At 40.7% G+C, this 13,138-nt stretch overlaps 1 protein-coding gene across 2 annotated transcripts in view; it reads right to left on the bottom strand.

Moving 5' to 3' along the window:
* The window catches only part of LOC109043956 (paramyosin, long form), a 104,200-nt gene extending 96,965 nt beyond the window's left edge, over nt 1-7,235 (bottom strand). The window contains exon 1 of one of the 2 annotated variants that reach the window (XM_019061345.2): nt 6,889-7,235. In XM_019061345.2, the coding sequence (XP_018916890.1) occupies nt 6,889-6,996 (108 nt within the window). In that variant the 5' untranslated portion in view covers nt 6,997-7,235. The remainder of the gene's footprint in view (nt 1-6,888) is intronic. The other variant, XM_019061354.2, reaches the window with a different exon arrangement.
* Nucleotides 7,236-13,138: the final 5,903 nt, after the last annotated feature.

Raw genomic sequence — 13,138 nt, 5'->3', positions numbered from 1 at the left:
GGGGCTAGATGATACATACATGTGAGCCGCATTTACAGCGCTCTCTTGTGCTCTTCGACACCTAACCACCACAGTAGTCTGTCCTCCCACTGCTCTTAAGAAAATTGACACTCCCTCATCTCGTCATCTCATTTAAAACCCTCTATCGCCAACCGTTCACTGGGCAACTTCATTTTCTCTTCCCAGGAGGAACCCTATAAAGCACTCCTTCCGATGTAACTATGGAGTAGTATTCTACCATACTATATTCTTTACGATACTACTCTTACGGTACTATTCCATTGAGTTAGGCTACATCATACTATTACAAATTCTATGGGGGGATATGTCAAATCAGCGGGCTGATTATTCAATGAGATAGACAAAGCTATAGACGAAGATGGCACAGGGAATATGTAATCCCTGGTAAAAATTGGCGACAGGAGCTGAGTTTCCAAATACCATAGGAGTTCTTATAGCCGACAAAAGAAGGCTGTTGAAAATCATCTAGCTGGCTGTAGAAAGCGGAGCAAATCATATAGCCGGGCTATACGAAGCTATAAAAAAGTATACAGTCGGGCTATAGTTCCTATCGCCGGGCTTTACACTTTATCGCCATTGGCTATGAAAGGCTATAAGAAATTGTATAGAAATTCGTGTGATTTGGAAATCATTAAGTTTGATACGGAACTACCTTTATATTTACAAAACGCACATTATATTTTCCTTTAAAACATATTTTTTTCATCAATTAAAATGATAATTGTCCATACAGAGTGTGCAAACATTTCAAAATCATGAGTTGAAAAACGCTGACTCCGCGAGATTAAATATTAGAGCCTAACACAAAGCGGAGCGGCTACGCACTGGCGCCTACAAACCTAACAGGGATACTTCACGCATTGCGCAATGCGTGAAGTATCCCTGTTAGGTTTGTAGGCGCCAATGCGTGTTTCACGCTCTCTGCCCGCCCGCCGCGCCGCAGCGTGCAACGGCGTCTGAAGCAACTATTACACACCAGAGGTATTGCACAATATCATACGAAATTGAAGGCGCTCCAACATATTAAGAATGACAGGCATCCTTCAAAAGTACGGAGCTTTCCTCGCAAAATAAATCAAGATACTACGGCACAAAAATAGAGCGGTAGTCCAAAAACTAACCAAGTCCTAGTATCCGTATTTAGTAATGTTTAGCATAAACTTTATCGTCTGGCTGTTGCTTAATCGCCATCGGCTATAAAAGGCTATAAGAAATTGTACAGCCGGCTACAGAAGCTATTAGAAATCTTACAGCCGGCTTTAGGTCTATAGTATTTTGGAACACACATTCTACTGCCAATTTTTACCAGGATGAACTCATTGGTTGGAATGAGAGATTGCGATGGACAGAGGAGGTAGCAATAGGCTAACCAACGGCATCCCACCAGGGACCTTATAGTTAGTCCATCCTTTTCCCCCTTTGTCTATAGGAACCATCCGTGTCCACCGATAGAATCCCTCCATACGCCTTCGGTCCTCTTTGTCTGTAGCTTTGTCTATCGATATCGATATCAGTCTGCTGGTCTCTGAAGAGCTACGTGGATGAGAATTGAAAACTTCGAAAAATGCGGAGAGAGCGTTGATCCTAGGGAACGGGAGCCAAGACAGGCTCGTTAGGAGGCGGTGGGCGAGCGAATTCTTGCGAGATGGTGGAAACGGCCACGCCACCGTCGCCGCCGCCGAGCGTGTTATTTCGGTGTCCGAGTACAAACGACTCGGGAGCCGTTGCCGCCGGAGCCCGCCAGATGGCGCCACCGTCTCCATCTCCATCTCCGTCACGTCGCTCGGGCAGCCATTTATTTTTAAAACGGATTTTACGGGCACTCGGTGAAAGTGCCGGCCCCGGATTTATCGTCCGCCGGCGCGAGGCTCGATTTGTCGAAAATCATCGGAATTATCGTCCGCCCGAAAGCTAACTCCCCTAATTAACGTCCTTAAATGCCCCTCCTGCGCGGGCCCAAGGATTAATTATTCACAAATGATCGGGGGTGATTTACGAGCTCACTGAACAAGACTCTATTGGCAGAATATCACTTGGTTCGCTGTTGGAATTCCTCGTGTATGAAACTATTCGTACCTATTTTTAGTCACGCTCGTATACCGAGTAGAACAACTTTAGCAGAAATGAACATGAACATGGTATGCGGGCACGGTTATGCAAATGCCTATTTCCACAAAGAAATCAATGTCTCTTCTGGTTCTGGAGGAGGCCGGTACATGAAGACGCATTTTAATCATTTGTATCATTATAAAGGATGACAATATCTGCACGAATACTTCACGAGGAAATAAACACTGAAATTAAAAGTTACGGGCGATGTAGACATACCGTCCGTTCCGGGCTCAGAGGCCGAAAGTTCCGGGTGCTGGAGCCGTAGCTTCGATTGCTTCGTGTGCTACGCCTTGAACTTTCGGCCTCTGAGCCAGGAACGCGGACCTCATTATTGTCTGTTAATTTTTTTTAGTTCCTTAATCCGTGTAAATGCCACATAAATGATCACTTTGTGCTAAGGGATGCCTTAAAGCTCGCTGAAAAGAGTCTTTTGGCAAAATATCGCGAACTTCGTTGTTGGAATTCTTCTTGGATGCAACTAGTCATACCCCATTTTAAGTCACACCCGAATACCGATCGAGGTATAAGTTAAGCGGAAAAGACGCATTATACGGATACGTTTATTGTAATCTTACATTCAAACGGAAATGAAACGTTTATTAACGTCCTATATTCAAAAGAAAATTAACGTTGGCTCAAAAACAAGTCAAAAAAGTTGGAATCCTGTCTGCTAAACTGGGCCCTGTCGAGTAAGGAGACCCTTCCTTCCTTCCTTATCAAAACAGTTAAAAACACAAAATTCGACACGTGTTATCTTCCTTTCTTTATCATGATTTATTTTGCGAATGCGTGTATACACAAAAAGGGACTTTTAGAAAAAATTTCACCACGTGCGGTATTCGAGTGCCCATTTATGCAATTACTTATTCATACCTTATTTCTAGTCATCCCCGAAAATCGACTGGACCAATGTTTGTAGAAAAGTACCGACTACACGAGCACATTTGTAAGAACATAGATATTTTTACGGAAACAATGGCAGATAAGTCGTCTCTGATACAGGTAAGGCAACTGACATACGTCGTTTCTCTTCCATTAAATTGGGTCCAATCAAGAGCGAAGGCAATAGCATCTCGCTATGTCTTTCTTTTTAGATCAAATGAGTCAAAATAACAAGATTTTCGCGAGGTTTTTTACCCTGGCTGCTTATTTTTAATAATTTATTCTTCGAATTTAAAGATAAAGTCGATAGTGAAACTGGAAATACACGTATTGTAATTTTTAATGTAGCAAGATTCCTGCAGGATTTTACTTTTTTGACAGGCAATAGAATGTCGTAACCGCGTGATTTATCCCTACTCTTTCAAGTTTCGTTGAAGTTTCTATCGGTTGCCAAGAGACTATTGGAGGGTTCCTATTTCTAATTTTCCGGATTTTATATTGGTTGGGTTGAGTTTCTTTGATCGAGCAGTCATTAAGAAAAAGGAAACTGTATTCCTAGATTGGGTCAATTAGATTTACTGGATGATAAATGAGTCTTAATTTGATGGAATAGGTATACATTAGGGTAAATAGGTATGTGCGATGTGACTTGGAATTATTAACTACTGCTTACAGTTCCCTAGCTAAAACTAAAACCGCTAAAACTACTGCTAATAGTTTCCTGACGCCGTTCTCTTAATTTTTCACTGAAAGCTGTGACAGTAAATTAGCGTGGCATATGCGACTTTATACCTAGACTATAGGCACTTGAACTCTACAGCTATTTGCAACACCATTCAGCTCAACGTTAATAATAGTGTCATTCCCAACTATTCCACGCCTTTGAAATATGTATTCCACAACTATTTAATTAAAGCTAATAGTACTTGCAATATTTCTATGCTGTGTTCATTTGTCGCACTGTCGCAGGCAAATAGTCAAATCGGGCATTTGGTCAAATGCCTAGGCTTGTAGTCAAATATCCTTACTCAGATTGGAATTCTGATTCGTTTGCTAATTTTTGACAAAGTAGTTCATGCCTCATCTAAGAAAGAAATCTCAGTAAAAATGTCCATCATAGGATTTTAGCTCCTGGACGAATATTTCCGTTGAACTTTGCAGCACGTCATAAAACGCAGTATTTATACATTTTTAACATTTAAACACACGAGGAGCAGTTGAAAAAGAAGTAATAGAGAGATAGCTCGTAGGTTTGATAAGTTATTTTTTTTTTCAAAAATATTGAAATTTACAGGATTTCGTAAACTGTCAAGATTTGACCATCAGCCTAGGCATTTGATAGAATGCCTGATTTCACTACTTGCCTCCGACACATCATCCAAATGGTTCAGCATGTCACAAAAACGCATACTGGTAGTTTCAGATTATAAATGAACGAAAATTCATAAAATCTGCTAAAACATCAAGGCTGACGTGATGTGAGCGGATACATCGACTTTCGGGGTAAAAAGGTCCAAAACGCTATTTACAACGAAGCGGTGGTATAAATCACAGTTTCTTGCACCTTGGTTTTGCGAATGTTGTCACTAAGCACCTGATGCACATTAAAGCATCGCTTATTGATAAGAAGGTGGTATTACGCAATACGGCAGTGGATGACGTCAAAGACCATTTTCCTTAAGAAAGATGATATCCGATCCCAATTTACGAAAAAAACCAGAGAAAATCTAATAATTTTTCGCTCATTCAAAAGTAATGTAATTTAAACATGACTCGGTGATACGAGCACCAGAGCCACACTGCACGGGGATAAAATATAATGATAAGGATTCTTATAAATTCCGGCAACATGTATGTACTTTTTACCACGAGGAAACTCAGGAGATACTGCTGTAGGCAAGCCGTCCGGTTACTAGATTTCTGAGGATCAAGTATGTGAAATAATCGAGCATTTTCCAAAATCAAGAAATATTCACTGGAAGTTCCCACTGATCCGATGAGACATTTTTCTCCGTAACAGTATATCCTCAATTGGACTACATTTTGCAATTTGGACCTATAGATTCTAGCCCAGTTTAAAAACAACGTTGTGCCATTAGTTTCCCTATGCACATAAGTGTTTTTCCAGAAGAGCCAGAATGCATAGTTCCAAATTGAAAAATGCAGTCATCCAATTCATCCCTCTATTGGTGTTCCACGCGGCCATTTAGGGAAAGAATACTGAAACTCTACTTTAAATTTTGCACATTTCTTCCGCACCAAGGGTCCTTTCTAAAAAACTTTGATCGCTGGTTGTCCTTCTCTCGCAGTAAGCTCGTAATGATGTATCACGATCATACTGCGCGTATTAGGAACAGATATTGTCACCTTCCGGGTAAAGTATTACAAGCGCCAATGTTGACACGTAGGAATATAGAATGACTTTTTGGGGCTGGGGGCTATTCTGCATTAAAAAGAGCAATTTAACTGCTAAAAATTGGAGAATGAAATTTTTCGAAAAACACTTTTGTCTACTCTTTTATTTTAATTTACTAAATGAATAAAAAACATGTTCATCGCAAGCGCTAAGGGGTCTCAAAACAGGGTATCACATATCACAATCACCAAAATGGACACTTAACTCGACTTCTCTCCTCAAATGTTATCCAACTCAGACGATAAATGTGATCGTGAACATTTATTCGAAATATCAAGTTTTGAATTTTTCTGTTGTACATTGGTCCTCCGGGAATTGGTGTTGAAGATACTTCGTCCAGAGGGTGACGCAATATCCGATGGTTTTCGGATAAGGAAAAGAACAGAGAAAAGTCTGGAATGGAGTTATGGCCCTTTAACTTTACACAGTGCTACAGTGCTCCTGAGACGATTTTGCCTCAGTCAAATTAAGTAGCATCATAATAATCTTATTGATGGTGAAACTGCAGGAAAGCGTGTCTCGGTTCGCGGCGTTACAGAGTCTCTTGTCATGCTTATTTTCTTCATGGAAAACTACTGAACGTCATTTTTGGAAAATTTCAGTGATTTTCATCTCCTCATACAGAATATTCTGTGAAAACCTCAAACTATGATGTTGATTCGGCCTCCTTTGAAAAAATAAAATAGGAGCGGAGATTTCGAAACACCGCGAACTGAGATACGAATTTTTTCAGTTTATAACATTACTGTTGCAGTTTTGCGTCGATATTTGACCCTTAGCTGCACAGTTAAAAATTTACGTGTTTAGTGTTACTCTGTGTTACTTTTTGTTCCTTTTTGTGTCAGATCAACCCAAAAGACCTGGTTGCTCAACACAATTTTGTGTTAAATCGACCCAAACCGTAGACTACTCTAAGACATCAGATCATGAAGAAAGTGTCCTGTTAAACTTGTGTACTCTTGTTTTCCACTCCATACTCAGAGGATGCGACTTCTAAGTGGCTAGCCATTGGATATCCACAAATGTGGTCCAGGATCGATCCTGGCGTTTGAAGCCAAAATTTTCACTGAGTCGCAGATTTTCAACACAAAGATTTGGTTACCTCAACCCAAAGAGTTGGTCGATTTGACACAGGGAAAACTAACACACAAAAAATTAACCAACAGCTTGTGTTACCTCGTGTTTTACTTCCCATACTAACACAAAATATCGGTTACTATGTACCCATTTTTCCAGCGTATTTTTCCTTAGGGCTAAAAGATTTGGTTACCTCAACACAAAAAGTTGGTCGATTTGACACAGGGAAAACTAACACACAAAAAATTAACCATCAGCTTGTGTTACCTCGTGTTTTACTTCCCATACTAACACAAAATTTTGGTTACTATGTACCCGGTATTTTTCCAGCGTATTTTTCCTTAAGACTAAAAAGAGTAGGAACTCGTTTGGTTTCGTACCTCGAGCCGGGAGAGAGCGCTGAGGTCGTGCGAGTACTCGATGCTCACGTCGCCGGCGCCTCCCGTGGAGCGGTACGTGTAGGACTTGCTGGTTTTCGACACAGACATGGTTCCAAGGTCACTCACTTAAACTTTACAAAAAACCAAAAGTTCGGAGAAAGGTCTCGGGGAGCGAGAAGCGGGAAGCGGAACTCAGGACTTGCACCGGTCGGACATTCGCGGTCGCGGCACGGGTCACCACTCGCGGGGGAAAATAGTGAGAGCGCACGTCGGACGTCGCACGTGGGGACCGCTCGGGGCTTCGTTGACGCTACGCGATTTGCTTCCTGAGCCGGGGCCCCGTCCTCGCGGCCCGAACCCGGAGCTGGCCGTCCTATTATTTTACAACCACGCTTGCGCCTCCAGAGAAGTGCCCAAGGCGCCCGAGAGAGAGAAAAAACGCTCCCAGCCTTGCCGGATCGCAGGGTAAAATAGGCATTTTTTTACTCTTCACGGGAAAAATTGAGGGGTTTGGGCGGCGAGAGGCAGATGAAAAAAGATCAATGAGCTAGCACTGGGGAAAAAAACACATTGGATCTAGAGTCCAGACTCTTGAAAACATTGACAAGAAAAATACTCTTGATTCAATCGGATTTTTGCTTGAATCAAAACGAAATCCGCTTAAATTAAGAGGCTTGGTTCTTGATTTAAGCTTAATTCTGATTGAATCAAGAGTATTTTTTCTTGTCGATGTTTTTATGAGTCTGGACTCTAGATCCAATGTGTTTTTTTTTTTACCAGTGAGGAGCATAAGTGCAGATTTTGAAAAAATTGATATATTAATGATGCCAACTGTCACGTGGATTGCATTTAGCAAAAAGGAACCAAGATCATTCCAATGTTGCTAGGATTGAACAACTTAAATTCTTTGCAAAAAATTACAGAAATCATGAAAAAAATTTACGAAGGTGGTTTTCGTATTACATTCACAATTTATGGGGAGTAAAGATAACTTTATCAGATGATCGGTTTCTATTTGCAAGGTGAAAAAAGTTGCACAATCTTAGCGACATTGGAATGCTTGTGGTTCCTTTTCGCGAAATGCAATCCAAGTAAAACTAGTCTTAATGCATATCTTGTGAAAAATTCGATCCCAAATTCCAACTTTTAAGCATCACTGAAGTCTGCATCGGTTTCAATGAATAACGATGCTCGTGAGTTGGTAACCCCGTTATTGCACGTGTTAAAAGTGTGTGTCTGTGTGTAATATACATCAGTGAATGTAGGGATGATTTTTTTAGAAAATCGACGTGGTAACATCCAAGCGGAAACTTTCATTAAACGCAAGTTGCGTCATTCGTAAAATTGCACCTCCATCACCTCCAATTACTTTAAAATGGCCTTATAATTCTTATTTTTGGCAAGGCAGAAGTATATTTAAGGGGCTTAGGGAACAAGGCGCAGAAGTGCAGTTTTTAAGAAAATCGAGATATTAATGATTTCAAGTAAAACTAGTCTCAATGCATATGTTGTGAAAAATTCGCTCCCGAATGCCAATTTTTAAGCATAAAAAAGTCAGTTTGAAAATTCTTTCCGCCATGAGGATCCATGTAATATCCAAACTTCAAACATGTGGTTTCTCAAAATAGCAAAAACTGCAATTATGCGCCCTGTCCTCCAAGCCCCTCAATTAGATTATCTATACGCGCAGGGTCAGGGGTCTACAAAAATTTCATTTCTGATTATCCTAAGATTCCCTGATTTTACCGGACATTCCCCTGATTATGATTTTTTCCGGTTTCTCTGAATTATTTGAATGTTGGTCTCTAATTTTTAGGCGCGACATAATGGAAACGTGTTCGCTTTTACAAACCAACATCATTGCTGAATTGAATCAAGTGTTTCTCTTTTGCATGTGTTTGACTCCATGTACACGGTTCGAAAGAGTAACCGACATTCCGTGCTCATGTATGGAAAGTAAAACACAAAGTAGCCTCAGCTTTCGGTTGACTCTGGGGTTCCCAATCCCTTCATTGTTTCCTGCGCTAAATTCACCGCAAACTGTACCAAAATCAGTACAAAATTTGGGTCGGTTTGTGTTCCACCTCCTACATTAACCAAAAGTAGCACAAAAACGCAAATGTATTCATCAGTGTTAAAAACTCTTAATGCACTCGAAATTGCCTGATCCTTGACCGATTTCCCTGATGATTGACCAGCTTTTGTGATCTTGGGCTGATTTTCCTGACATTTTCCTTATTTCTCCTGATTATATCGAAATTCCTGAAATTTTTCAGATACTCCGGGTTTTACTGATGATAGACACCGTGAGGGTGACCCAAAAGTCCCGCACTACACCTATGGCCCCTCAGGTTCTTGCCCCTATTCAGGGTGGTCCTTTCAAAAGGTCGAAGAATCTCAGAAGTTGTTTCTTTTGCCCTGGCAGCACTCACAAAATTTAAAGTACCCACCTCAATTATTTTAAAAATTACTGACTGATGCCCCGTGCCGGTGGTCCGGAACTTTTGAATCACACTGTAAAGAGGGAGTATGAACATTGTATACGGCAAACTGGGGGACCAGAAAATGGTAGTGACCCTGGATGGAAGGGAGTTGTTCCTAACGTTTGACGCCTTGCTAAAAAAGACCAGGTTGCTAACATGCTCAGATCATAATATGAGCGTATGTGAGCTAAAAGAGACCACATGCTAATAAAGTAAATCAAGAGAGACTATGTAGCACGCAGACCCATGTTACCATGTTGGTCTTTTCGATGTAACGTAACATACTGTGGTTCTCATTGATAACACATTGGCATCATGTTTGCGATAACATGCTACCATGTTTCACTCACCAACATCAACATGGTCGTTGTTAGCAGGGCGATCGCCTGCCCCACTTGTTGCCAACCTTGCCATGAAAATGGAGGTACAGGTCGAAAAGATTTTAATGGTAGAATGCAACAAAACTGGTTTTAAAACTGCGACAATCTAATTTAATGCGCGGCGATACGAAAAAATAAAACCTCATTGTCTGCCGTTTTCAATCAGCTGCTTGCAACGTCCGCCATTATTTGGTTCTGAGGAGCTACACAAAGTCAAGATGGCTGAGGAAATCATAAATGGATAGTCCAATGGTCTTATTTTCACTATTAAGGGACTTTCCCGAAAAAGGGCTCAGTCCGGGAAATTTCAAAACTGACTTTTTGGTGTTAAAGCATTATGGAATGACCTACGAAAATGTTGGCTTAAAATAGAACATCAGTCCAAGTTCAAATGATGTAACTTCCAGGGAAAAGGTTTAAAATCCCGATTTGCCATGGTCAAAACATAACACCGCGGTATGTTTTTGAGATAAAAGAGTATACTCGGTGAAAGACTTCGTCTTAAAAGGATCACATTTGAGAATGCAGTATCTCTGAAGCTTTTGACTATTTTAAATGAACAAAAACCTATGTAGCTATACGTGTTATCTCCTGATAGTAGTGGTAAAATTTCAAGATCTACCACGCAAACTTAATAAGAAAAGAGAAATATGAAATGGGAACCCACGCAGCCTTTTACGGGACAACGCTTTTGCGGCAGAAAATACTTGACGCTGCTTACTGCTTACTCTCGGGCTCTTAATTACGCGAACCAATTACAAACTATCTATTTTCCAGTCGATAACAATAGGATTCAGAATAAGCGTCTTCCGCAAAAAGGGCGCAAGCCTCTATGCGCCACTTTACCGAACAATACCTCAATTGGACTACATTTTGCAATTTGGAACTATAAATTCTAGCTCGGTTTATAAAACAACTGACTATTTGCGCTGCTGCATTTGGCGCAATGCGAGAAGTATTCATGCAGTCTTGTAGGCGCTAATATGCGACCGCACTGTTTGGCGCAATGCTTGAAGTATTCCTACAGTCTTGCAGGCTCTAATATGCGTTTAACGCCGGCCGCACACACTGTGTTAGAACAATCGCGGCATCGAATCATGGGATAGGGCTAATGAGGCCCATGTTGTGTTGCGACACCAATTGGACTACATTTTGCAGTTAGAAACCACAATTTCTGGCTTAGCACTTAAAAGCATAGGGCAATTTATGGCACATACGCTGTTTCTAAATTGAGCTGAAAATGTTGGTTCCTATTTGCAAAATGTAGTCCAATTGATGATAAACTATATCATTTTGGATGGTTAACAACACAAAAATTCAGAATACACGTTTACCGCTGAAAACGCGTAAGCCATTATGCACCCTTCAACCGGAAAATACCTTAATTTCTGGATTATAACGCAAATGCACGCCCTTCCATCTGCACAAAAATGAACTGAGCCGCTTGAAACTTGATCTGCCTGACACTAGAAAAAATTTTCCGTCAAAACCCCAAAATCCGGTTTTTTGACTCACCTCCATTAAAATCGCTTTAGTGATAATGTTACTTTGTAATTCCAGGAACCTTTACCTGTAAATGGTCACAGGAATGCATACTTTTACGGAAAGTGTTGATTTTGGCGCCCGATCTGGCGACCGTGCACAGAGGGCCCCCTCCCTTGCCGATCTCACTGTTTTCCCACAAAAATAAATAAAATATGCGCCCAGCTAAATTTAGCCGCTACCTTTTCCTGAACGCGAGTAATTGCAGACGCTCTCTTCTCCCCCCACATCTATCCCTCTCTCTCTGTAGAGCATTGCCAGATTTGGTCTTTAAAACTGGAATTTTTGAGGCGATCCATGAGCAGAGATGCAAAATTTCATGATACTTCATGCGACGAAATTTCATGAATTTATTTGAAAACTTTCTGAGACATTGGATGGGCATGGTGCACTAAAAGACATGAAAAACTCGGTTTACGAGGAAGTTGGGATTCAAATTTTTGGGTAAAATTTTCAATAATTTGTAGCAGGAAGCAAATTAGGACCCGAGGTATGACATTTTGGGAAGTATTCCGAGTTAACAGACATTTTAAGAAATTTCTATTTGCGTCTCAGTCTAAGGGAAAAGACTAATCAGTCATGATGTCACGACAGAGTTTCACTTGGAAAAGTAAATAATTGCGATGAAAAGGAAAATTGTTTTGGTCTTAAGGGAGACTTACGACGAAATCCAGGGCGTCTACTCAACAGGCTGGCCAAAAATCAGTGCTTTTACTGCACTTTCCCAAGAAAGTCAGTACTTTTTCATCAGAACCTCCATTTGACGAAATTCGAAAAATTTCAAGACTTTAAATTTCTCCTCGAAAAATTCAAAATGGTGGCGTCCTAAAGACCAGCCACTTTTCCTGAAGTTAATATGACCAATTTCGGGCTTCTTTAGCACCTAGGAATCGAAAAAAATTGGTTTGGTTCGAAGGACAAACAAAAACCCGAAATTTGTTGTGCTGTGTTATAAACAGTTTTTAAAGAATTTCAGCGCAAACTGTAGGGGCGTAATGCATTAATTTAATTGATTCAAAATTTATTGAATATTTAAAAAGAAAACTTGGCAACGCTGCCATTACGCGAGATCATTTTTTGCGACTTAAAAGTTTCATAAATAGGGTCGTTTGTTATAGAAGAATATAATGCTGTAAAATGGAAGCGATCAGAGTTACGAGGGAATCGGCCATTTTTGCATAAAGCTCTTTCAAAAAGCGACCCGCAGCAGGTCACATTGAGTTAGTGCCGAGTTCACATGCTGAAAATGCAAGATGATCCAAGTAGAAATCAGCGGTGCATCAATGAGAATGCAATTTCAAGCAATCAAGGTTGATCAGGGGCGCAACTAATATAAGTTTATCTGCGCTATTTGAATACATTTCGAACACAATTCGGACAAAAAAACTGAATTGGCCAAAACTTGTGCTTGAAATTTGTTGTTGCGTGATGGCTGATTACAGCCATTTAAGCAGCTCCCATTTTCACTAATCACACACTCAATCGCTCACTCATCGTCCGCTTGCCAAAGTCTCGGGCTGGTTTTCACGACCTCTCGAGCTTGGTAGCAGAAAATTCTGGAGGCTGCACTGCACTGAGGATTGGCTCAACAAGGCCGAAACGCGTCCGCAGTTGCCTTCCTGAATGGACGTAACTAGTGTTGCACCAACCAGCATATATCTTTGAGGGAAAACTGAGTTCAAATGAGCTTTTTACCTCTGTATTGAGATATTCAGCTTTAGTTTGAATTTTTAATGCACGTCGGCAAAAAACTCCAACATACTGTCTTACGACCTGTGCGTCCACCGCAATCAGTTTGTGTCTCATTTTCAGTGTGCGATAGTAATTGAATCATCATCGGTGCTC

Source organism: Bemisia tabaci, chromosome 6 (genome assembly GCF_918797505.1).
Source record: "Bemisia tabaci chromosome 6, PGI_BMITA_v3".
NCBI classification, from domain to species: domain Eukaryota; kingdom Metazoa; phylum Arthropoda; class Insecta; order Hemiptera; family Aleyrodidae; genus Bemisia; species Bemisia tabaci.
The sequence above is the reverse complement of the archived record's forward strand: the minus strand, read 5'-3'. Positions and strand labels throughout refer to the sequence as shown.